The following is a 27,878-nucleotide window of genomic DNA, read 5'->3' on the forward strand; positions in this document are numbered from 1 at the left end:
GGTACATAAAAGTTTCCAGTGCTAAATGAGGGCCTTGGCACATAGCAAGTGCTAAGAAAGTATCAGGTGAATAAAGTGAATAAAAACTAAATGTGCTAGAAGAATTCTTAGAATGAGTACTTGATAGTTAACTTTGCTTGATTTTTCTAGTTCACTGTGATTAATTATCTTGTTGGCAGAGATTGTAAGAGAGTCAGTCACATTTATTGTTTGAACAGCTTTCTGAATCTATTCTACTTAATCTAATACAATTATACTGAGGTACAAACATAGCCAAAGCAATTATAACCTAAATCCAACTTCACTATAGTAGTTAACTCATCCAGCAGATGCCTGGGAGGCTTCTCATAAATTCCCAGATTCTGCTGGTATTAGGAATGCAAAGAAGATGGCGTGGCACTGTCCTCAAGAGCTGAGTTTCCTTCTTTCATATCTAAGGCTTGTGGGATATGATAAACATAACAGAAAATATCTGCTTATAGAATAGTAAAGGAAACCAACGATAAAAATAAGCAGCTTAATAAAATACAAATTTGCTAATAAAAAAGAATAAATAATCATAGTTGTCAAGAAGTTCTAAGCATTGGTGAAATTTCTGTAGAAAATTTTGGAGACCCTGCTTCAGAAAGAGTGATGGAGAGGGATACTATCCAGGATATTATTTAAGCTGAAAACTGAAAAATGAGAAACAGCTGTAAATAGAACCAGAGCAAGGAGCTGTTGAGAATTCAGGATGAGTCCTTTAGTTAGGACTTGAATCCCAGCTCTGCTTCTGACTTGCTGTGTGACTCTGGGCAAGTTACTTATCTCTATGCCTCATTTGCTTCATCAATAAAGTAGAAATAATCGTAACGTTGTTTAAGGACTTATATGACACGGTTTACATTCAAGCTCCTACCTTCTCTTGCATGAACTGGTCACATTCTCAACTTGTCTCTGCATCTCTTAACCCCTCCAACTCACCCGCCATGCTACTGCTGGAGCCATTTTCCAAACTGCAAATCAGACTATGTTATTTCCCTTTCAGTGAGTCTTCTTTACTTTTTTACAGAGTCCAAAATACTAAATATAGTGCAGTCATTCTTCTATGATCTTGCCACTTCTCCAGTTTTATTTTTCACCATGCCCACTCACCCACTCCAATCTTCAACCCTTAGCCTCACACACACTAATTACTTAAGGCCCCTCTAACATGATATGTTGTTCCCTATCTCTGTGTCTTTTCATGGTCAATGTTCTCTGCTCAGAAGTTTGGCCTTGGTAAGCACCAAGTCAATTCTATTATGTCTTCCAAGGCATTTTTATTTGATTCTTCCAGCAGCCCTCAACCTAGAGCTGACCATCATCTTTATGGGGTTTCCTCCCGCCCCATCCCATATGGATGATATTGTTCCTTTGTGTGTGTGTGCCTGGCAATGGGAATGATCTCATAGGGAAAAAGAAACTGATAATGCAGGAGAAAGAGAAGGAATAATTCCAGCAGGAAAAAAATTTGAAGAAAAAAAAAAAAAAGGAATGGTTTACCAAGTGTGAGTGGAAGCATTAGCCTTTGATAGAATTGGTGATCTTTCTTCCACTGTAACAGAATTATTGCCTCCAGGGTGGATACAGATAAACTTAGATTAATATGCTGAGTGGAGAGAAGATACAGTGGTTTCCATTTCATGGCTTCTTTTTTCTCCACGAAGTGTGGAATAGAATGATTGGCTACAAGTGAAGAGAAAGAAGGCACCATAGCAGAGTTGCAGAGAAACGGGGTGTGAAATACTCATCTGGGAGAGTGGAAAGTTGAGGTAATAAGAATCTCTTAGCATCCAATGGGTTCTGAGGGGAGGTCATCAACTGAGAGTGGGCAGGTTGTGTTGGAAAATTGAGGAAAGAGGAGCAGCTTGACGAGGGAAGCATGTGCGATTGTCAGGCAGTGTTGATGGCCCATTTGAGGTTTGTGGGAATGAATTTACAGTGAAAGCAGTCCGTGTAGTTAGCATGGCTGTGCCTTTTCCTCCAGGACCATACAGCCGCTTAGGTGGGAACACAAGGAAGTGAAGAGTTGGGCTCAACAGTGATTGACCTTTGCTGGGTGCTATGGTGAAGGCAGAGAATAGCGAGGAGGTTGTGGATTTTTATAAGAGTATCATGACTAACTGCAGTTCCAAGCTGGGCAAGGAGAGAGGGGAGGGTGAGAGGGAATTATTGATAGTGAAAAGTGGAAGGGTCAACAGGTTCAAGGTCCAGTGAGAGAGCACAAATGGTGGAGGGGGAATGGAAGCTGCTTAAAGTGGATATTTTAGAAGTAAAGCAACTATGGAAATGACATTTTGTGAGTAGTCTTTTCTGTACATTGTTATGATATGCTGAATTATCTTGATGTAGACCCGCCAACAACTAACATATCGATCACAAAATCTAGACACAAATGACTATGGATATTTAGCAGTGCCATTCGTAAGCTAATAAATGATCATTTTATGTTTTGTTCAAATCTCAAGAGTCAACTGTGAAAAACCCTGAATTTCTGGATTCTTACAAGGGTAAACCACATGATCCTAATACTTAAAAACAAGTGCAGCTTTCTCAAAAGATACAACATCAAAATAGGAAGGAAGAAAAAAAAACATGTCTGATGTAAACAGCACGTTTTTCTGGTTTCCTGCCCTGCCTTTGCTCTTTGGTATAGACAGAGCAGGACTGGGTGAAAGCCCATTAAAGGGCAGGTGCCCATGCCACTGGCCTGATTCTCTAGTTGACACAGCAGAAGTAACGATACAAAATACAAACCACTTCTGACAGTCACCTTGATTTTAAGTTTCCCATTTCTATTCCTGACATGGACTCTTAATTACTGGCCTCGTGAATCCATTCCCTGACCCAGTTAAAAGTATAAACAAAATTAACATCTTTTTCTTTGTTAGGGTGTAAAATTGATTACAAATGGGTAATTTAAGACTTCATAAGGCAATTCAGAGTCCACAGTGAGAAGCAGACAACCTGGATCTAGAAAAATGTGGCAGTTTTATTTCTCAAAGGATTCAGAAAGAGAAAGTCGCTAAGAATAGGATAGGATTAAACACTGCCTATATTTCACAACAATATCATTGAAAAGGGAAAGTGGTTGAGTGAGGAGGTGAGGTTAGGGGAGTTGGTGTAAAGACAGGACCACGTGCTTTCAGTTTTACCCTAATGTCTCTATAAAATGTAATTTATTTACTAGTTGCAGCAACTTGTTTTGAATGTTTGGAGTTGGGGTGTCCGAGCTCACTGAAATGTTGTAGTCATAGCAATTTGGGTATTCCAGGAGTTTTGTCGTTTATTTTTTACTGAGTTTTATATCTGATTTCCACTATCCAGGAGAGAGTGAATTGAAGCAATATTTTCACAGTAGAGTATCTAGGCTTCTCTTAGCTGTGAGGGTTAAAGTTTTCATATTTCCTACTTAATTCATTTTTAATAAAGGTTTTGTTGGAACAACTAAGCATGGTATTTCACTAGTTACTAATCAACATTACAAAATTTAAGACAATGATATATGATTAATACTAAGCTTGTGTAGTAATGGATATGTTGTCTGATAAATAAAAACCAGAAAACAAATAAAATTACAAGAAAGATATGGACACAATAGACCCCTCTCTCGGGATTGTCAGTTGATATCAGTGACCATCTTGTCTAGCCCTGGTTTTCATTCTGACTTGTGTAGTACTGATTGCCTCTGAATTTTCTCACTCATTCCATGGGCCTTAGAGCTCTTTAGAGTGTGGAAACAATTTGCTTAAAAAACCATTGCAGGCAGCTTCAAGCCTCAGTTCTTCTTCCAGCAAGAGAATCCCATCTAAAAAGCAAAAGTGTGTGTTTTTTCTTTTTAAGTTCCTTGTTCCACCTCAGACCCAATCATAAAAAAATATAAAATATTCACAGCACTGTAGTGCAACCAATTTATGTAAAAAATCCCATTCTTTCTATAATTCGAAGGATATTTCACAGCAAACTTTACTAAGTTTAATCTCCTACTCCACCCTCAATCTCAATAATCAGTTTCTCACAGGATTAGATACCGTGATTTGATTTTTTTAAGGGACTGTACATAGTCCCAGAACATAGCATCTTAAAGCACATTCAAGCCAAAATGAATGTGGTTTCATCGGGTATATGAAGTGATTCTTCCACTCCAGTCACAAATGACTTATGGAAGGTTAGCAGTGCCATCCGTGCGGGCTTGCCTTTGATTTGCAGATACCCAAGAATTGTCTCCGTGGAGAAAATGTACAGAGGTAGCATTTCACTTCTATGTTTTTCATCAAACAGCTTCCTCATGACAGAGGGAAAGGTATGAAAGTTGTTAGGGAAAACGTTCTCTATTACCAGAGGGTTGTTTCTTCAGAAGTCAGAGGCTTGTGTGCACTGTGAAGGGAATACGAAATTAAACCTGGGTTAGAGTATTCTTTTCAGATAAGCAGCCTTTACAAAGCCACCTTTACCTCATACAAACAAAATTGTCAACAGGTAGCTGCTTATAAGTTATTTTTGTCATAGAATTAAAGAAACTTTGATTCTAAAATGTAAGCTTTTGTGTACCAATATGAAATATGTAATATCTGAAACATTCTCAACCAAAGAAAGAATTGCAAGTCCGCACTTGGGGCTGGTGTTCGGTGATTTGTGGGATCCAAGAAATCTCACTTGCGCCTCCTCTGGAGCCTGGAATCTTACTTCCATAAGTTCAGTCCTTTGAGTTAAGGCTTGTAATAAAAATTGTATTTTCAGTCTTTGTTGGTGTAAACCAAACCCTGGATGGGGCCACATTTTAAATAATTACTAATGATGATCCCTTTAAGAAACATTTATTTATCAATTATCTTTATATCTCAAGAGCTACTCGTGAGAGAATGGAAGACTACACCAAATACCAGGTTTTTCTAGGAGACAATTAGGGTGGCAAGCCTGAAATCCCAATGGCTTCCTAAGTAGGCAACCTCAGGAACTCCAGGAAGCAAAAGAAATAGTAGGAGGGTGCCCAGTATCTTAAAAGGGGGAGGGGGTGATGTTGAAAACAAAGATGCTGTGGGTAACTTTGAGACCTGCTTCACAGTTTTGCTTAGGTTCAATAAGATGACAATATTGAAAAGTTCTTTTGACCTCAGGATCTCAGATTTCTGTTTCCCTGTGATTCTTGGTGATATTGATGTTGTATGGGTGGTTCTACCCTTTTTATTTTAATAGATTGGTTCCATTTTACTACAAAATATTTAGATATGCATCTTCTAAACAAACACCAAACCCTATTACACCGTGGAGAGTGTAGAGAAAACACTCACGAAAGGAATGCTTCCCTCTGGAAACAACTTCCCACAGGATGGGGTGTTCCTTGGTGCTATTGGAAGGACATCGAAAGTCAATGGATTTCAGCTCCGAATACAGCTCATTTGCTTTAATTTAAAGGTCCCACTTTCAATTCTTTATGGGGTGTTTAGGTTTCCTTGTAGGCCTCTTAGGAATCACAAGCTTCTTTACTCCTTAACTGTATACTTCATTGCTATAATCGAGCTCTTTTGTTGCTATAATTCCTTCCTAATGTTACAGTTTTAGTCAAGTGTTCTTTCCCTCTAGAGGCATTAATTGTTGCCAGTTTTGAAAATGCCCTTGATTGGTGTGTACTTTTTGCTTCTGGTGCCAAAACATGTCACTGTTTGCTATTCTTCCTCTAGGTGAAAAGACTTTTTTTCTTCTTGTTCAACATACACCAAGCCCTTTTTAAGCTCTGTAGTGTAATTTAGAATATCTTTGTCCACCAGGTGGAAAGTCAGCATTCTTCATGGTTTCATGTACTTCACCAATTTGCAGTACATATCTCAGGATAGAAGATTTAAATTTTCTTTTATTTGCTATTAGCTGTGAAATTATTGGTCACTGGAGCTTATGACAGTCTATCCTTGTTAAGGATTTACCTTTGGTTTATATAGTATGTCGTTAAAATAAATGGTTATTTTCCAATGACAAGACCTTCACTGAAATACAAAGTTAAAAGGGAAGATACTTCTTCAAATGTAGCAGAGTGTACTGGAAAATATCCTCTAGTTTGAAATTAAGTGAGTTTCTCATTATTTAGTCCTGGTAACTATTTCAGATCATATACAGTTAAACGGATACTTTATTAACAAACTTTATTCCCTTCATTCATACACATGCGCGCGTGTGCACACACACACACACACACACACAATCTACCTCCAGTTAAAGAGGAAATATTATTTAATTATTGTTTTACAAAAAGTTATAAACACTAGGATATATTTTGAAATAAAAGCCATCACCCTTCAACCAGCATTGACTGAGTCCCCACGCTGAACAATCCCCTGTTCCAGGAACCAGAGAAAGAGCATTAAGCAAGACAGACAAACTTGTAACTCCCACAAAGCCTGAGTTTTAGAAAGATGGTCTAGATTTCATTTCCAGTTTAAATCTATTCTGTTCTTCTTCATCTGATTCTTTACTAAAGGTCCTTATAAGCTCCATCCAATAGGAACACGTTCTCCATGATGAGAGCACCAATTTGTGTTTCAGTGCTTGGACTTATGCAATTTATTCTAAAAGTCATCTGCTTCTGAGAGTAGTACAAATCTATTTCATTATATAAAAATGAAATACACTGAAATTTATTATTATTTTACTGAATATAAATCAGGAAATAGATTCAACATACATTACCTAAGGACTGACATTTCAAGCCCCTTAGCCATGTGTTTCAGTAAATGTGTTTCCTTGTTCATTTACTGCTGCATTTTTGAATCATTGCCTCTGCCCATATGACTGTTTATGTCTCTCCCTACAGCCTGGATGAACCCATTTCTTTCCAAGGGTGAGAGCTGCTACAGGATAATAGAAAACCTTGGCCTGAGCTACACAGAACTCTTGCTTATTATAATGTTGTATAGAACTCAAAAGAAGAATTGATGTACAGTTTAGTCTTTTTTTATTTGAACTTTATTTTGTTTTATTAAAATACAAATAAAAACACAGTACTCTCAGTAGTTTCATAAACATTTTACTACCTACTTTAACATTCTCAAATATTTTCTTGATTCTACATTTTTGATTTCTACATATTTTATTTAAACTTCATTTGTGGTTTTGTAAAGTTTTATGATTTAATACAAAAACATTGCACATCTCCAACTTTACAATGAAAAGTTAAAACACTGGCCTGAATATACAGACATACATGTTGAGAGTAAATTGTGAGGATTCTGGTAACATGGGTTAATTTCAGATGTTAGGCAATAATTATGAAGACGTCCCAGGATGGCCTAGAGAATATCAGTGAGTTCTCCATCCTGCTGCGGGATTTGATTTCTCTCTGAGATAAATGTCGTTCGGTGTGTGTTTTTCTCTCAGGAGGTCGAGTTGTGTCGTGTTAACAGTCAAGAGAAGCTGGGCCTGACAGTCTGTTACCGAACGGATGATGAAGAAGACACCGGCATTTATGTCAGTGAGGTGAGAAATGCCATGGAGGAGAGGTTAGGGGAGGCAGACAGCGAGCAGTGGAGTGAAATGACTCACGATGAGAAAATCCTTGGGAGGCTGGAATGGGAAGAATTGGCCATGTGCCAGTAGTTGTCACTTTCAATTAGGAAAGTAAATTATGTTGCCCAAGTAATGGAATTATTATCAGCCTATTTAATGTGGATGCTTTCACCACCGAATTCCAGTAAGGAGAAGTGCAAAAATTGTAACATTGTCTAAATCTGAATAAAGTCCCTTAAGTACGCAGGAAGCCGAGCAAAGTTTTTGATCAGCAAACATTAATCCTTCTATTCCTGCTGTGTCCTTTATCTGTCCTGTTAACAATAGCATTGACTTTTAAATCTAATATTCACAATAATCAGATATTTTACTCTGCTGACAGAATTGATAAATTTAAATATCATATCCAAGAAGTGCATCCATTGGTTTGTTTTATTCAGCCCCATAATCACTTTCAAGAAGTGAGGTACTTACGCAGGGAACTGTATTCAATATCCTGTAATAAGCCACAATGGAAAAGAATATGAAAAAGAATATGTACATACATGTATAACTGAATCACTTTTCTGTACACCAGAAACTAACACAACATTGTAAATCAACTATAATTCAATTTAAAAAAGTGAGGTACGTAAATGTGAAATACCCTCAGTGTTAATAACTTTGAAAAAATGTGAAGCAAAATTTATTATTACAGGTGATTTTTTGAAACTCCCAAAAGAATCATTTTATGAGAAGTAGTAAGGTATTATGTGTGTGTGTGTGAGATATATATATACATACACATACAAACATATTTATAATTACACATATACATGCAAATACATATATGTACATACAAGTATATATAGATGTTATCTAACTCCTGCATATATGTATGTATACACACATATATGTGTGTGAAACCATGTATGTATATATGTATGTGTATGTGTATGAACCCAAAGTAAATACTGATTGCTGTTCTGTGCTGTTCCAAAGTTTCTTGGCTATGACTTTGAAAACATTACGTAACTTACTGAGCTTTGGCTTCCTCACCTAGAAACTTAGTACGACAATGCTTATCACATTACTTTTATAGAGGTGTTTAGACTCTGGCAGAGATAATATAATTAATGAACTTAGAAAACTACGCAGCTCTATAAATGTATCATTTTACCAAAGAATCTACTGACTGGCTCTCACTATGGAAAAATCTCCAGAGAATACTTGACTTATGTACTTCTTTTAAATAAACAACTATGATAACCCCTCTGCTTATGGTGAGGAAGTATAAGGAAACACCTGCAGCATTATCCTTTGTAGTACGTATGGAGGTACAAATGCAGAATTTTAATATTAGTTTGATTACTGTTCTGAAGACAAAGTTTTAGATTGTGAATGGCTTCTAAATAGGATACAATTGATTAATCATCCCTTATTTCCTTCAAGTAAGTCTCTGTTTACTATTTAAACATGTCAGCTTTGGAACTTTACTTTTCAGGGATAATAAAAAAGCCACAGGAGCAGAACAAAATTATTTGGAAAAAATGTTTCCCTATACATCTTACATGTAATTATAGTGTCTTTTGTTCTTGACTGATCACTTAAAACTCATTTATTGGCTGGTACCACCTAATTAAAAAGTAATATCTAACATCTGGATAGGATGGATCAACCTTACCCTACACTTGAAATACTTTGCTTAAAAAAAAAAAAAAAAAAAAAAAAAGGCTTTGCTAGAATAAGCTCCAATAAATGGTTTGAAGCCTTCATGTGAAATGTGATAGATGGAATTACCCCCAGTGAACAGTAAGTCATCACTGAAGTTTGGCCCATTAAAATGTTGATAAACTCTTAATAGAGCTTTAAATATCTATTTATTCTAAAATAAGTGACAGTTAATATACTTCACCCTATATGTAAAGTAGTGTCTAGTAATAATCTACATGGATAGGATTTTTTTTCACTTCTTGAGCTACATAGATTATAAATCTCTTTATAAATTAATGTGCTCATAACACAGAAATCCCTTTAATAAGTATGGACTTAGAGTATAGCTATCAGGTTTTCTCAGACAGCTAAGACAGGATTTAAAAATCACCCTAGCAGAAAGTAAATTTCCTGGGTCCTAGTATTAACATCAGCTGAGGATCATGTCAGCTGAAGACCATGTCTGACAGTTGGGATACAGAAATGAGTGAACAGATATAAAAAAATAATATAAAATAAAATAAAAAGGGGGGAAAGGATAAAAGGAAGGAAGAAACATAGAGAGGCAGGGAGAGAAAAGTGGTCTACAAATCAAGATGTGCTCTAGTACTCTTTAATTTTATTGTAATTAATTCTAAAATAGTTCATTTACATTTTTAGAATCAGTTGACAGAAGGAAATTTGGCACGCACTCTATAAATCAATAGAAAAACTTGAAATACGTTTTTAAAAATATTTTTTAAAACCATATTTTTAAGTTCCTGGGAGGATATTGCATATCCACTTGAAGCTGTGTGTCCTCTCCCTTACAGGTAGATCCAAACAGCATTGCTGCCAAAGATGGCCGGATTCGAGAAGGGGATCGTATTTTGCAAGTATGTGGTGTGGTTATTTCCTTTAATTTCCTACTTTCTGTCCAATAGTTTTAATTTTATTTTGTTCCTTGAAAAATGTTAGAGAAAATAATTTGTCTTTGTTTCTGCATAGTAACATCTACAAAACTAAAAGTGATCATTCAAACCTTTTTAAAAATAAGGATAGTGCCATTTATTAAGGATTAGTAGCTAATAATTAGTGAGTAAGGCATAATCTCTGGACTCAGATACCTCGACTTCAGCTTCCAGCTCCATCACTTACTTGGGCACTTTACTTAACCTCTCATTGTAAGCCTGTTTCCTCATCTTAAAGAATGATAATAGTAAAATATATTGTTGCAAAGGTTACATATGATTAAGCATGTGATGTGCTTAGCACACAGTGCATGGTGAGTAATAAGCATTAACTGCTTTTGTTACTAGCATCAGCAGCAGTTATTGCTGCCTTTTCCACAATAAATTAGGCAAACAGGGATCCCAGTGTTCCATTACTATGAAAGTTTAGAAGTCTGAAGAAGTCTTAATTATTTATAAATGAGTTGCTGGGGACATGTGGAGGACGGAATGTGAAAACATAGAGGCTGACTGAGTTTCAGTTTAAAAATAGAGATGGTAAGCACCTCATAGGGGGTGTGTAGACTGGAAAGAGTTCCCGGCCAAACCAGGAAAAACTGCAAAAGCCAAAGTTTCCATCCTAAATCTGCCTTGACCTGCTCTATCCCTTCTGAGTCCTTTCTCATAAAGGGTGGCTGGAGGAAGACACACAGCACCCCAGCTCTTATGTCCAGTTTAACCCAAAATAAGAACAGAGGTCCTTGGGGGTTGAGTTTCACTGCAGATCACAACTGCAAGACAGGAAGGAGGACTCAAATGACAAATTGAAGAAGCTACAACTGTTAAAACATTCTGCAAAACTTTTAGTTGTTATGACGGATCTGTTGTTCCCATTTCTCCTTCCTAGATATGAACCCCTAACGAATGTTTCTTTCAGTTCAGTACATTTGGATTCAACACTCTACCTGGAACCAGGGCTTTAAAAATAGACAAGATGCCATGGCAGCCTTTGGGGCATTCCCTGTGTAATTAGGAAGACAGCTGCTTATGCAGATGATTACAGTACAATGCGACGTTGTTGTGAGAAAGTTGTGCCACACGAGGGCTATTCTGCCCAGCCTTCTGCTGGTCTTCTTTCCTTTCTTTGGGGCGGGGGGGGGGTACTCACCGAATCACACCACTTCTCCATACCCCTTCCCTTCTCTAGCAAGAGGCCACAGAACTCCTTTTTCATCAAGGACCCTCTACTAAGGCTCCAATGAGGAAAGAATAGAAGTATGAATTAGAGGTTATGGTCCCACTAGTCTTCAGAAAACTTCAAGAATACATAATTTCTACTTTAATGAGCTCCCTAAGTGTTGACCTGTAGTTAAACAAAATGGGATGTGTCTATCACTGGATAACTCAGGGGCAGGAAAAGTGAATCAAGAAACCAAGACTTAGTCTTGTTTGCTACCATATTTTCAATGTTTTTCTCACACTCATGTGAGTAAACGAGTGAATGAAACACGGGTATTCAGTAGAGAGAGTGATAGGATAGATGGAAGAATAAAATCTGCAGTAAAGCTATACTTATACATCTTCATTAATAAAAAGGGGTACCATCTGCATGTGTCATCCAGATAATGAAAGCTTCAAAAATATTTCATTGAGTTTTTGATTTAGAAATCATTTTAAATGTGTTGTTCACTTTGTTAACGTCTCCAATTAAATATACTGAAAAGAATGTAACCTTCCTTTGATGCTGAGGGTCACGTCACTCCCAGCAATCATCACACAATGCTATATATAATAGAGTAAAATGCTCAATGGCTGAAAGATCTGGAAGATTGTGTGCCCTGATATTAAATGACCCTAGTTGGCTACTTTTTCTGATGCATTGGGTCTATGTTTTGTCATTTTCCTCTTGCTGTTTCCAGCTGTCACTTCTTCCTGTCACCATCTACTCACCACGCCCCGTACCCACTACTGTGCACTCACTGGCTCACTTCCTAGTTTCCAGGTCACCACCTCCCATAGGCTAGATACACAAATACAGTTAGTAAAATGGTGTCTATTAGTTCTGTGGGTAGAGTTTGATAGAAATAAAGTACATATGTTTCCACAGATGCACACTATGTATTTTGACACTTCCTTATTCTTGGCTATATCGTAGGCAGGTAAAGTTTTCAGATAAGATATTTTCTGGGTAATAAGGCATTCCTTAATGGACTTGATTCATTGAAAAAACAACAGCAGGATTGATAAAGTGCTGTGGTTTGCCTGATTAGTTTATGTTTAGTGACAAATACGTCACATCTAATGAATAAATGCCTGTCACATTAAAAAGCCTAGAATTCAATTCTATCTGCACACACAGGAAACAAAGAATCTTAATGGTGATAGTAAAATTATATAAAAGAAAACTGTGACAAAATTGTGCCGATAGACAAATAGCTCCCGTGTGGCTGGTAAGGAGATTATGGGATACCCTGTAATGAACAATTAATGACTCCTTTCCCAGGGAGATGAGAGTGGGGGAAAGAGAGGATTTCTTCTCATCCTTTAAGTTTCCTGGCTGGCTTTGATTTAAATGAATCTCATTAGAGCAATCGGGATTTTAATTTCCTGTTCACAATGACCTAAGTAGAGTATTTCTATGGTCCTGCCTTCATTGTGTAGCTAAAATTTTCTAAGTGTAGTGCTCCACGGTCCTGTCAGAGAACCTCACCTAATCGCACCACACACACAGGTAATCACACGATATTGTTAGAAGGTAGGGATCGTGCAGAAGAGAAACCATGATCCACCTTCGTGAGAACACATTCTAGCTCTCATGTGTTTTTTCTCTGCAAGTGCTTGACAGTTCTATTTGCTGTGCTTTTGCCACAAACTGGTGGTATCAGATGTGTTCCCAGGAATTAATATGGGGAAGTTCTTTTACAAAATTGCCGTGCTGAGTCAGGAGAAAAATTAAAGACATACATGATCAGCCGTCTAAAGTAAAGAGTGCTCTAGTCTCACGTTCTCTTTGGCATATACTATTCCATGTAAGCAATCTGATCTCATGTTGGCCAGAAAAGTCAGTCATGTTTCTAAGGATTATTCCCTGACAAGACCCTGCAAAAGCTCAAACAGTGGAACAATAAGACTTCTAATCAGCTCTCTTTCTTTCTCTGCCCTAAACTGGTCCTCACCGTTTCTTCCTACTCTTACTTTCTTCCCTTTGGATAACTGTTTTCCCCCTATTTCTGTTCTTTTCACCTCTGTATTTCTATTCTTCACTTACCTTCTTTCTCTCCACCCTGAAATATAAACACATTTGAAATAAAACTTTTTTCTCTTGCCTAAGATTCCTGGGTTTTCAAATAAGAAATTCTATAAGTGGTTGAAATCCAAGAACTGTAGTTGCCTACCTGCCTATGGTACACTGATACAGGAAACCTAAAAATTGGCATATTCAAGCAAAAAAAGCTATATAACTATATTTCTAGACTTTTAGGGTTTTACACACAGACACACACACACACTCATATGCCCGTACAGGCGATTAGGCCTAAAGTGGAATTTCGGCTGATTTCTCTTTATAATTGCCACAAATCTCTCCTAAGCCAAGAAAATATCCATTTTGAAACTAATATTTGCATATACCATGCACAAAAAATGAAACAGATATATTATCTAGCAGTTTTTCCTCATTTATAACAAAGGTTAAATATTGCCTTCCTCCTTGCTCTCTTTCCCTCTCTTTTCTTGAAATGGAAGTCTTCCATTAAATTGGGCTGACTCCAATTCTCATCTATGCCCTCCCCTTGTTTCTGGATCCTTCGCCTTTCTGTCTGCATGATGTTTCCAGGCACAGCAAGCTGCTTTCCCACAAGCAATCCTGTAGCTCTGAGCCATCATTCAGGAACAAGAGCAAATGAAGGTGGAAAGCTCTCTCTGATTCCATTCCTCAAGTCTTTTTCATTCCTTGAGAGGCATCTTTGATGAAACCTATGGCTGCGTTTTTTGCCTCAATATCAATCTGGGTATCAAAGTAATGTCCCGAGTACAACGGGATCTACCAACCAGGTGGCTAAGGTGGCCTTTATTTTGAAAAATAAACAAAGATTACACTTTAATGCCAGTATTCTGTGGCAGATTTCTTTCATTCCACATATGATTCTGGATGTAAAACTGTTTCTACAACGTATGATCTGTCCTCCCAAAATAAGACCATAATGCCAGGACTGGAGACCATAGCTCTTGTAGTATGAGTTCACAGAGGAGAGAGAAGAACACCAACTATAAAGGAAATCAAATGCAGCCATACTGTTTCTTGATGGCCCTCTAAAAATTAAAAATATATATGACATAGATATCTTTTAAACTAGAACCATGTTTCCTGCTATGGATTTCAATGTTATGCATGAATTTTATTCTATTTATTTTTTTTGAATTTTATTTTATTTTTATACAGCAGGTTCTTATTAGTTATCCATTTTATACATATTAGTGTACATATGTCAATCCCAATCTCCCAATTCATCACACCACCATTGCCCCCCACATGAATTTTAATATATTTGCTTTGTTTAGAAGAAAAGAGTCTTTCTGAGGGATTAAAATATAAATAATCATAGTAATAATAATAACAACAATAGCATTAACAGTAATATGTGCAAGCTTGAGCACTTTCTGTATACCAGGCACTTATTTAAACTGTTCACATATATTAACTCTTTTAATCCTATAACAGTCCTCTGAGAAAGGCACTATTATCTGCATTTTAATAGAGGAAATGAACAATAACATTAACATGAATGAAGAGTGTTTAGATTAATGGTAAGTAAAGTTTAGATGAAGAATTTGGAAGTATGCATATACTCAAGTGAAAAAGTAGTAGTGAGAATTGTATTTCAAACAGAAAAGGTTAAGTTGTGTGAGATCATCCAACTCAGTCTCCTTAGGATCAATGCCTACAATGGAGGGAAGATGAACGATAAGGTCCATAATTGATAGACAAATAGATGCATCACACATATACTACTAAGAATTACTATGAAATGGATACAAGCCCTCAAAACTGAAAGAAATCATTATTTTTAAACTACACGCAATTGAGGTGGGGGAGGTGTAGTGGAACCCATCACTGCCAATTTATGTTTATTTGAAGAAAAAAAGGCCTTGGACTCAGTACAAAATTTTCAGGTATACATTTACTAAAAAAAACCCACAACATATCCTTCTTGGTCATTAGTCCCCAGTTTAGGATCAACGTTTTCATTTTCTAATTTAGTGAATTTTATTTGAGAATTGGCAAAAAAAAAAAAAAAAAGGGAATGTACTTAAAAGTTATAAAAACTGAATTTCCTGTCCACACATACAAGTGAAAAACTAAGGAGCTATTCATTTGATCACAGTAAGAAAATATAGCATGAGGTTGTGTGATTTTTTTCCCCCCTTTGACTATCATTGTCTGCTTTCTTTGTGCTAAATATGATTCTAGGAATAATAATCATTTATTATGGTCCACAGTTGAGATTCCTGAGCTTGTCTTCAGATAATTATGTCTGTCTTCATGAATCAGCCAGAATCCCAGAGACCCACAAGGAGAAAATGTCAGGAGTCTACTTCATGCTTTTAAGCAGAAATTCACAGTGAAAGATGTTAGATTAATTATTGGAAAAAAATGGTCAATGCAGCCACACTTTCTGAAATAATTAATACTTATTTTAGATAGAATTACTTGACCTCTTCAATCGAAATTTCTTCCCACATTTTTGATGATGTGTTATGGATCAAAAATCTCATCTCTATGGAATTGAGCAATCAATAAAATAAAATAAATTTAAAATATCCAAAGAAAAAAGTGTATCAATAAGAGCTAAATACATTTGAACATGAAATGTAGTTTAAAATACAAACTTTAGGAACCTTATTTTCCCTGTAGAACTTAGAAAAAAGAAAAAGGTACATTTCAAACACCACTAGAATCTTTTGTTTTAATCAAAAGTTTACTCAAGCTTGGCTTCTTTCAGTAAGCATTCTTATTTAAAAAATTTTTTTTTATTTTATGTTAATTTTTTAAAAATTTTATTTAAGTATACTTAAGAGATGAGCCTTAAGATATTTCATTAGTTTTGTTGTTTTAGGGAAGCGGATAGAGCCGAGGAAGGAGCTGGAGTAGATGACGATGTCACTGATGAACTGGTTCTTCGTTTGATTAGTTAAGCACTGAAAGATATCCCGAGAGTGATTTGGGGCAACTGAGTCAGACCCACACGCAAATACGAAATGATTAAATGAAAATGCAAGCAGCCCGGGAGCATCGCCCGGTGAGAGATAACGCGGCAGCTCGCTAATTGGCTCACAGCAAGCGCACAGGATGACGGATTTCAGTTGTGGTATTGCTGGTCCTACTTCCCCCTGCACCATTATCTCAGAGTGACACTTCCATTACTCTGAGCGGAGAAAGATGAACGTCACCTGTCAGGGGCTGGTTAATTGTGTTGCTAGATGTATGTTGCCAGGGCGCAGGTTGGACATTTATGAACATAACTGCTTCCTCTGATGTCCGCCATCCTTCAGGGATCGATACGGCTCTTACAGTAAGCGCGTAATTGAGTGAAGGCACTTACCACTGAGGGGCTGAAGACGAGCCCATTGTGTGAGCTTCATGTCCATACATTTACCATAAATGAGCTGATATTTGCCATTTATTGTGTGCAGCATTGTGGAAATGGAAACTAATGCGCCACTTTCATTTGTTTTCTAGATAAATGGGGAAGACGTCCAGGATCGAGAGGCGGCGGTGGCCCTGCTGTCTAGTGATGAGTGCCGGAGAATCGTGCTGCTGGTCGCAAGGCCGGAGAGTCAGGTCAGAACAGAGAGAGCAAAAGTCTTGAGACTGCACTTTAGGTTCACTGTCTGCTATTCTATAACAGATCAGTGCCACGGATGTTTGTAAAACCAGGCATACAAAATATAATTGAGTCATCTTTCCCAACTGGCCAACCTTATCAAAACAATTATAAGTAAAGACTCCTTAATATTGCTTCACAGAAAGGCAGCTAAACATCTTATTTTTTTTAAAAGCACACAAAATTGAATCATTACTCTCTCCTTCCACTTGCCAGTTATTTAAATTAATTCATAAATGAAAAATGATTGACTTTACATGATATTTAATTCTGTGTGGATCCTTGCTTTAGGTTTTCATCTAAAAATACTTAATTGGCATATTAACGTATCTTGAAAGAATCTCTAATGAGAGAAACATTAGCATATCTAGCTATCAACTTAAATCTTTTTAGAGTAACTTTATCAAATAAAATACCTTAAGTAGTACAGTGTAGTTCCATGTATAGTAAATGAATTTTTTCCAAGTTTAGTGTGACAAAAACAAATTGAGAGCTTTTAAAGAATTTTTTTATATATTTACAGAGGGAGATGTCATGAAAGTAAAGGAGAGGTAATGGTGGAAGAAAAGTACTATTGGTACTTCTTTTTATATCCTTTTTATCCCCCACCACAAGGCAGAAAGGACATTACATTGTCACCATTCTATCCATCTGTCAGTGCTGGATAACCAACTTCAGTGAGTGAAGTTCGTTATATCACCATTTGTCTTTCAGGTTATTGATCTGATATATTTCAGACTCAATAACTACATACTATCTATAAATTACATTGAGTAAGTGTATTTCAGTGTCAGGCCGAATCCTGTCTTGAATATAGTGGTTTTAAAAGATCACCCTTTCCGCATATATTTCCATTATGCCCTTGACCATTCTGAATGTTTCCCATAAAGCCTGCCATAGCCTAGGGCAAACTAAAGTTACACACCTGAGGTCCTAGGAGTGGGAAAGGAAACTCCATAACTGGCTGCGCTGTCTATGTGGGAGTGAATTATTAAAATACATATGAAATTGCACTAATTACCTGGAAATTTTGCAAACCGGTTAATCTCAATGACCCCATTTTCTTGAAAAAGAACAGAATAAAGGGGCTAAATACATATTAGTGAAATTAATGGTAAATTGAAGAGTACTCAATAGTCACCCTTGCTGTAGAAAAGATATTTCAACTTTATAATGTGGTTTCCCTGCCCTTTCCATGTAACTGCTAGAGAACCTCATTAATTTAGAATTAAAGCATTTCCTTTACTATGCCACATAACAGCTATAACATACTGTGGAAAAAATAGAAATTAATAACATAAAACCAGATCCTGTTAATCTTTGATGGCATACATATGCTTGGTAGAACCACTGGCGTTTTTGAATATCTGGTTACACTCCTGACCCAAGAGTCAATGTTGGAGCATGAATTTTCAAACAAGACTTTCTTTCCACAGTTGATAAAAGATGGTTGTCTGACTCTGTAGCATATCATCCCGTCTGTCAAAATCAAGATCTGCCCTAGCCCCTTGATCCTGAAGAAGCTGTCATGACACTGGAAGGCAGCTAATTGCCTTTAGAAAATCAGATTTCTAGAAAAATAAGGAAAGAAAATGCATTTTAATACCATGATTTAAAAATGTAATTTAAGCAATACATGCTATAAGGTGGCAAAAACAACATAAACTTGTATTTATATCACCATATTTTCCCATCAGTTTCAGTATATCTCATTATTGCATTTTTTGCATGTTTATTTTACTTAGAGAGAGTATAGAAGTTTTAGTGTGTTTTTTCTGGCCTTTTTTTTTTTTTATGTTTCAAATTCTCTCTACATTCTCGGAAATGATCAGAGTTGCTGGGGGCAGTACTGTGCAACCGTGTAATATTTTTAAATAACTCATTTCTTTCATTCCCTGTCAACTTACTTTCATTTTCTGCCCATTTTCTTCCTGAGACCATTAAAGATATTGCTATTCTGTCCTATTCCCCTTGGGACACTGGGGCAGAGAGGACTCTTGTAAGAACTGTAGAGAACTTTTGAGACAGTGCAGGTTGCTTCTTTCTCTGAAATGCCACATGTGAGCCTCTACTGTGCAGACAGATCCCCCTGTATAATTATGACAGTCCCCCTTTTCCCATGGCTCAACTCAAGGGAAAATTCTGTCTCTGCCACAGCACTGAACTCAGACTGCCATGAATGTGTGTGTAGGGGGAAGGGAAATGCGACAGGGAAGGGAGGTGAGCCAGAAGAATCTCTCCTGACTTAGTGTGCTGTGTATTCCTCCAGCCTAGAGGGAAGCCTTAATCAAAGTAGACACACACTAACTACACATGGCAACTCAGGGATCTGTGGGGTTAGTTAATAAGAAAAGAGTTATAGGAAAGCATTAATTTCTATCATTTGTTCTCCTTGTCTTCCCCATCCCTTCATTTCAATTTCAAAAGACTCTGTTCCATCATTCACTGTATCAGTGTTGGCAGATATTTTGTTTTGACCTGATTAAAGAAAAAGTCCTTGCTGTGCTTATAAAAAATAAACATTTCTAGCTTTAAGTAATTTCTTTTGGAGCCTGGCATTTGCAGCTTCATGAAACTTAAAAGGGATTAAAAAATGTAAAACTTGGACAATTATGAATTGGACTGAATTTAAATTTTTAGTCAGCTTAATCTTCATAGCTCATCTGCATATCAAAGTCACTGGGGTGGAACTTGGTCAAGTTATTCAGGCCACAGTGACATAAATGAGGATGAATAAATGCATTGATGCTTTTGGCCCAGTCAAGTTTGAAATAATTTAAGGTCTAGGTAGCCTTTAGTAAATAGAAAGAAACCTATGATTGCCTTCATTTAATGAATGTGATACAGAGACACTAATGCCTCTTCTGGTGCAATTTAATGTCCTCTCAGGTTCACTTGTTTTTAAGTTTTAGAAGTTCAGTTCTCTTAAAGACAAGCTTATTTTTTGTGTTTGGTGCTTACCCATTTGTCCGGTGGTGAAAACATCTCCCACCGTTGTCAATTTTGACTCACTAGAAAGCTGCTGTTTCTTTGTAACACAGAGTAAAGGGGAGCTTTGACAATAATTCAGTTAATTCAATCAGCATAGACAGCTAATTTATGTAATCCAGCTCCAAAAACCCACTTTGAGGCAAATTATCTAAATTGACTGTCAACACTTATCATATTAGCAAGGTAACCACCAGTTTTCCACTTCCTTTTGTATTGAGAAGCCAAAAGGATTTGTTTGGTTTAGTTTGTGTAAGACTGCCACAAGAATACCTACCTTCAGCACCCACAAAGAAAACCCTGCACGCTTCACACGGCTCCCTCACCCTTACATGCAACATTTAAGGTCTTTTTCCTTGGAATTGGGTCTGAGAAACGAATCACAATAGTCATGGCACAGCATCGCTCTCTATTGAGAGTAACTTAGAATTTCCTTTTTTTTTTTTTCCAGATGAAATAAACGTTGTCCGTATTTGTGGCAAGCAGCCATCTTGTTAACTTGAAAGTCAGCCGTCTAAAAATAAAAAAGCAGAATGAGGGTAGCATCAGTGTGTGTGTGTGTGTGTTGGTGGGGGGTGCTTTGTGTGGAGTTGCTTTGGGGGGGGGGGGGGTGTTGTTAAGGAAAAAGGCCCGATTGTCTCATAGCCCTATTAGTACCATTGCAGTTCTTTAACACGGGGACAGTTGGGAGTAATGAGCGTGACAGCTGTGGATTATGCAGTATGCTTTTCATACACTTTGAAAGGCAGTGATGTTCTGTGCTGTGAGGTCTACTCAGTTATGAGAGAAAATCTGTAGCTCTGTTTCAGGGAAGGATAAAAGGCATGAGTCCAATTTTTTTTATCACCTTTTCTTCCTTCTGAGAGGTGAACTATAGGAGGCTGGTATTTTGAAGAGAATCATTACGATAAAAGGAACTGGTCAGGCGTCACCATTTAAGTTTATCCTATCTTAGCTTGAGTTCTCACTAACCGAATGTAATGTACTAATGTATTCTTTTGCAGCTGGATGAAGGCTGGCTGGAAGATGAAAGGAATGAATATTTAGAGGAGTTAAATTTGTCGATGTTGGAAGAACAGCATAATGAAGCAATGCAGCGCACTGCCGGTGAGGTGGAGCAGGTAGGGCCACAATCTGAACTCCAGCATTTGAAATGATGCTAGTTCTTTTTTAAATGTGTAACCATAAATGGAATAAAAAAACAAAATCAAAGAGTTTGACCAAACATCTCTGTGACGATAATTTTTGAAAGCAAATGATCATCTCAAATGAAGCAAGAGGGAATAAATACAATTTTTTTCTATTAAGAATATTTCTACTTTGGGAAGCTTAGGGGCCATTGTGGAGAGTACAGTAGTATTCAAATGCTGACCCAGGTACTATTCAACCTAATTCGGAAATTTAATAGTAAAACTGCATGTTGCTTCTCAACATACCAGCTAGAGATAAACTATATCTCATGAGGTAACCCCTCCCCCCCAAAAAAGTAATTTTGTATTTTAAAATATTAATGTATGTATTTGAATATTTAGGCAACTTTAGGAAGATGATGACATGATGTAAGCCATCAACCTTATTTGGGTATTTGGTATCAAGATTACACCTTTATACTCCTGAATTAAGAGTAGTTCAACTTGAGATTATTGACATCATTTTGTCTTAAGGTCATATATTCATTCAACAAAAAATTCTCAGCCCCTAATATGTTTCAAGTACCACGTTTGATCCTGAGAATACAAAGAAAATGAGCAAAGTCCCTGCCTTTAAGTAATTCATAACTAGTGAAAGATCACAGTGTGGTTTGTGGCAAACTGAGTCTTAGGATTCTTTTCATTTTTGTTGTTGTTGTTTTTCTACTAGATAAAATCAAGATCAATATAGCCTAGATTTTTTTATGTCAGATTCATGTCATTCATTTGCCTGATATAATTTTATTAACACTTCCGCTGTCAATCTGCTTACTTGTTTAATTATCATCCTATTCTCAACATTAATTCTTAACTCACCCTAAAAGGTAATTAAAAAAAAAATCCTGGCAGTTAGGCTTAGGAATATAAACCATAAAAATCCTATCACTTTACCAAACTGAATGATGAGATGCATTGACATGCTGGCATCCCATAACAGAGGTATGTGTGTGTCTGTGCATGCGTGCTCATGTGTATATGCTAATAAATTATTAGGTTGCAAACTACAGTTGACAAAGCCATGTGTGCTACACTCTGTGCTCACCATGGATGCTCAGTGGCCACTTCACAAACAATAGTTCATGCTCAAAAGCAATGCTGCTACAGCAATGTAGCAATTGCTTTTCAATATAAAGAGGACAGGTTGAAATTTTAATGTATGACTTCAACACTGGCCACAAATAAAGATATTTTTTGGTGGCAGCTGCTGGTTACAAGCAAGAAAGTCCTTGCTCCAGGCTTTTTCTCTCTTAGATAAAAAATGTGACCTGATACAAAATTGACAGGAGGATGTTGGAATAAAGAAAGAAGGGAGAAATCCTGTCCAGGTGACGTGATATGGTGTCAGATGCTGCCTACTCATCAGATGTAATACAAATGCTAGGTCTTTTGAGGTAACACAAGATGTCCCTGAGGTGAGATTTTCATTGTGTAGAAATTTTTCTTCACGATGAGACTGAAAAATGATGAGAAGTACAGAAACCTTTAAAAATCCTTTGCCCTTATAAACAATAATACTACATTAGAAATGCCTTGGTAGAAACATTGCCTGTCACTATGATAATTCCATAGGGAAATGATAAATTATAGAGTAGCATTATATCAGAAACCAGGAATTCTAGGTTTGAGAATAGAAAACTGTCTTCACATGTGCTCATAAATCAGTGACAAAAGAAAGGGAAATTCAATTAAAAATTGCATATCCATATTTAAAAACTAAAATACATATCCATCTGAAGGTTTACTTCACATGCTGTCCTTGGTCCTGTAACTGTTGTTAACACACATTTTGCTAATTAATTTGTCTGTATCATATATTGTATGAAAAATAAGAAAAAATACTGCCTTCCTGTATTTTTTCAGCCTACCATTTAGATAGGAGAAAAAATATAAATATAAGTTATATGGTATATAAACTCAAATGTCCAATATCAATAATATCCTCTGGGAGTTTTATGGCACAGTGTGCAAATGTCACCACATTTGATGCTGTTGTCACCTTATAGCAAGGGACATAGGGATGTATCAAGCTTTCCATTGTTAGTTACAGTTACTTATGTATAATATTATTTTTTATCAATAGACATTTTAAATCAATCTCAGTATGTTCTTAAAAAATGAGGAAAAATATTTTAGGGAAAGATGCAGAATCCTAGAATAACATGATACCTGCTCATGTTCTCCCCCCTGTTCATTACACTTTGTTCTGCCATTACTTAGGTGGAAGAAAACAACTATTATCTTAACCTTGCAGACCTGTTTTACCTTTTATCACCCATTCTGTCCTTCTTTGACACTAACAAGCTTAATTATATTTAATTATATAATTTCCTGCTAAAGGAAAAAAAAAATATATATATATATATAAAATAGTGAGTAAACTTAGACATAAGGAGAATACAATCTAGAAACTGCCATGTAGACTTTTATAAGAGAAGTGGTGGAAGAAAGAGTAACTTTACCCTATTCAAAGAGAAACAACTAGATGTGCACTTTCCTAGGGCAGTGACAGTTAATTGTTCTGCATAAAGAGCCAAAAATTACCAGGGAGTGAAGTTCACATATATTTACATACCTATCTCAAAATATGTTTTTTGACATTATGCCCATGTCTGGCAATCAGTGCTGCTCAGATTTTCAGGGGAACCGTCATTTTACTCTCAGTAGAATAAAACTCACCTCTGAAGGACATTACTGGTTAAGAGTAGAAAAATCTTTTAAAGTAACCCAAGTGAGTCCGAAGACATTACTGTTGCTTTTGAGCAACGTGATTTGGAGATGCACTGAGGTCAAAGTACCTGTATGCAAGAATACAGCATCTTGGACATGTAAGAAATCCTGGCCCTGGGGGATGGCATTGGCCCCCTAGACCTCTAGCCTAAGAAGCTACATCCATCTGGGATTAAGTTTCCTCATCTATAGATGGAAGGTCCTGGGCTCCAGTAACGAACCTATTCCTGAAATTTTGTGATGTTTAGCTTATCATTATCAGTGTATTACTAGATCCAATGAAGTCTCCTCTGAACTTGAGAAAAGTTCAGGAAAAAGAAAATAGTAACAAGATGATGTAGCTTCTGAACTCTAGGCCTTCCTATTTCTGAAGACTATTTCAGCACTCTCTCTTACTCATCCTTTTGTGTGTTATCACCACAGAAACTCATAAAGTCCTCATTTACACACCTTCCCTCCAGTTTCCCAACTAAGAGAAAACCTTAAGACAAGAATCACTTATTTAAATTTGTCCTGTTTTATTTATCCTCAAGTGAGTAGCATAGCCATATTCAAGCAGCTTTTGTTTTCTTTATATTCAAGTATAAAAATCTGCCATGAGCTAATTGCCTTTATTTCTAAAAGTGTTATGGATACTAAAATCAGGGCAGCTTTCTAGGAACTGCACTTTTGCCAAGAAGCACTGTTTTTTCAAGCAAGTTTTCCAACAATTGGTGTTTTTCAAAATAATTAGCTTTCTTTCTTCTCTCAATTTTATTTTCTTAGCCAAAAAAACAAGAAGAAGAAGAAGGCACAACAGACACGGCAACATCTTCATCCAACAACCATGAGAAGGACAGTGGAGTGGGGCGCACAGATGAAAGCTTGCGGAACGATGAGAGCTCAGAGCAGGAGAATGCAGCCGAGGATCCCAATGGCACATCTTTGAAGAGCAAGAGAGAGCTGGGGCAGAGCCAAGACACTCTGGGAAGCATTGAACTTCAGTGTAATGAGAGCTTCGTGTCTGGTGAATACATTGACTCAGACTGTATTGGCAACCAAGATGAGGAGTGTGAAAGGTTTCGGCAGCTCTTGGAGCTCAAATGCAAGATTCGGAAGCATGGAGAGTATGACCTGTATTACTCAAGCAGCACAATAGAATGCAATCAAGGGGGACGAGAGGGAGTGGAGCACGAACTACAGTTGCTTAATGAAGAACTAAGAAACATTGAACTTGAGTGCCAAAATATCATGCAGGCTCACAGGCTCCGGAAAGTGACAGACCAGTATGGAGACATCTGGGCATTGCACGATGGAGGATTCCGAAATTATAACACCAGCATAGATACACAGAGGGGAAAACTAGATGACATCCTCGAACACCCAGAAAAGTCAGACAAAGACAGTTCTAGTGCTTACAACACAGCTGAAAGCTGCAGAAGCACTCCACTCACTGTGGACCGTTCCCCTGACAGTTCCCTTCCAAGAATGATCAACCTCACCAATAAGAAAAACCTGAGAAGCACAATGGCAGCCAATCAGTCCTCTTCTGGACAGAGTAGTAAAGAGTCAACCAAAGCCAAAACCACTGAACAAAGTTGCAGCGTTGAAGGCAAAGAGAAGAAGACTTCAGAAAGCAGCAAGCTTTCTGATCCAGAGAAGACCAGTGGTGAACACATCCCTTACCTCTCTCCTTACCACAGCTCCTCCTATAGATATGCAAACATCCCAGCACATGCCCGGCATTATCAAAGCTACATGCAGTTAATTCAACAGAAGTCCGCAGTCGAGTTCGCTCAGAGTCAGCTCAGCTTGGTGAGCGTGTGCAAGGAGTCTCAGAAGTGCTCAGAACCCAAGATGGAATGGAAGGTGAAAATCAGGAGTGACGGGACACGGTACATCACCAAGAGACCCGTGAGGGACCGCATTCTGAAGGAGCGTGCCTTAAAGATCAAGGAGGAGCGGAGTGGCATGACGACGGATGATGACACCATGAGTGAGATGAAAATGGGGCGCTACTGGAGCAAAGAGGAGAGGAAGCAACACCTGGTGCGGGCCAAAGAGCAGCGGCGCCGCCGAGAGTTCATGATGCGGAGCCGGTTGGAGTGTCTCAAGGAGAGTCCCCAGAGCGGCAGCGAGGGCAAGAAGGAGGTCAACATCATTGAACTGAGTCACAAAAAGATGATGAAGAAGAGAAACAAGAAAATTTTGGACAACTGGATGACAATCCAAGAACTGATGACCCATGGGGCCAAGTCCCCTGATGGCACACGAGTCCCTAATGCCTTTTTGTCAGTCACCACGGTATGACCGAATGGATGGAAGGCAGCTGACTTTCAGAGGGTGCTACCAGTTTGGGTAGAGGATGCTTGCCTCGTTCAATGTGGCGTTTTTATATATATTTTGTGACTCTTTATAGTTTAAATTTTTTGTAAGCAAAAATACCTGCTAATTTTTCATTTGTTTTTCATATACTGGTACCTTCATTTTGGCTGAGATTTTTCTTTAACTTGTGATATATTCGTATTACTCATTTATATATAAAAACAAACAAAAGGAAAGAAAACAAAAAAAAACAAACAAAAATACTGAGGAGCTAATTAATTTCCTATTTTAATGTATCTATTGTAGATCTGGATTTATTTCTCTAGTTTACTTATTTTCTACTTTAATAACAACTCAATGCCAAAACATTTCTCTGCTTGCTTCTTGGCATAACACATATGAAATCAAACCTGTTGATAAATCATGTGCCACATCTTGTCTTATACATAAAAGCCACCTCTTTTTAACATCCCGTTGTACATTTAACACATAAATGGCCGTTGTCTTTGTCTCAGTAAAGTGTAGGTGGACAATCTTTCTGTGGTATGTAGTGACATTGGTCATGTAGCTAGATAGTTGTGGTAATTGTGACAATAAAAGAGAAATAAATTATTGATTATCCCTGAGAAAAGCTATCAAGGAGTGTTTTATTTCCATTGTTCACTGTGGTTACCAGATATAAATTAGTTATATATGTATACTATTTAGAAGACTCCTAATTGTGGATTGTAAAATGCATGCATTTTCTATCCCTTTTTTTTCAAGAAATTGCCCTGAAATACTTCCCACAGATTATTGTGTCCCATATTCTTACCAGAATTAAGTTAGATAATGTGTATAGAGCATCTAACAGATGCTGACTAAGCATTCAATAAATATGAGTTCATGCTCTCCTTGACTGCCACCCACGTAAGGAAAAGCCAAGAACAATTTAGGGGATGACATGGACAGAGAAGATCAGTGAAGTATCTGAGATTGTTTGTAAGGACACTGTATTAGTCAGCTCAGATTACCATAACAACATACCATAGACTGTGTGGCTTAAACAACAGGAATTTCTCACAGCTCTCAAGTCTGGAAGTCCAAAATCAAGGCACCAACCGATTCAGCTCCCTGATGAGGGCTCTATTCCTGTTTTGCTCATGGCCTCCTTGCAGTGTCCTCACATGGTAGAGAGAAAAAGAGAAAAAAGCTCTCTGGTGTCACTTCTTTTAAGGCCACTAATCCCATCATGAGGGTCTCACCCTCATGACCTCATCTAAATCTGATTACCACCCAAAGGCCCCATTTCCAACTACCATCACATTAAGGGTTAGAGCTTCAACATATGAATTTGTTGGGGGAAGGTGACACAGTTCAGTCCACAGTTCTACGTGCATTTATTTAGTTCATCCTTTGGAAATAAATTTTTGGAAACTATCGTTTTAATCATTTTCAGCATAGTCAACTATAAACCCCTCATTAAAAAGTGAGCTTGTTAAATTATCAGATAGGTTTTTTAATCTGGCTTTTTATCATATAAACATCAACCATATTATATATCAATCATAATGCCTCCAGAGTGAAAGGTCAGATCAATGCATGCATGAGTTTGATCAAATTTTCATTCAATGAAGAAGTTTGTTTTAACATAATGGAGACACAAC

The 27,878-nt window shown here is 37.2% G+C and overlaps 1 protein-coding gene across 2 annotated transcripts in view; it reads left to right on the forward strand.

The window, feature by feature from the left end:
- Positions 1-26,217, forward strand: part of PDZRN4 (PDZ domain containing ring finger 4) — a 370,115-nt gene extending 343,898 nt beyond the window's left edge. For both annotated transcript variants that reach the window (XM_068560702.1, XM_068560703.1), the window contains 5 exons: positions 7,390-7,488; positions 10,023-10,085; positions 16,879-16,980; positions 21,016-21,132; positions 24,694-26,217. In XM_068560702.1, the coding sequence (XP_068416803.1) occupies positions 7,390-7,488; positions 10,023-10,085; positions 16,879-16,980; positions 21,016-21,132; positions 24,694-26,217 (1,905 nt within the window). The remainder of the gene's footprint in view (positions 1-7,389; positions 7,489-10,022; positions 10,086-16,878; positions 16,981-21,015; positions 21,133-24,693) is intronic.
- Positions 26,218-27,878: the final 1,661 nt, after the last annotated feature.

This window comes from Eschrichtius robustus, chromosome 13 (assembly GCF_028021215.1).
Source record: "Eschrichtius robustus isolate mEscRob2 chromosome 13, mEscRob2.pri, whole genome shotgun sequence".
Lineage (NCBI taxonomy): Eukaryota > Metazoa > Chordata > Mammalia > Artiodactyla > Eschrichtiidae > Eschrichtius > Eschrichtius robustus.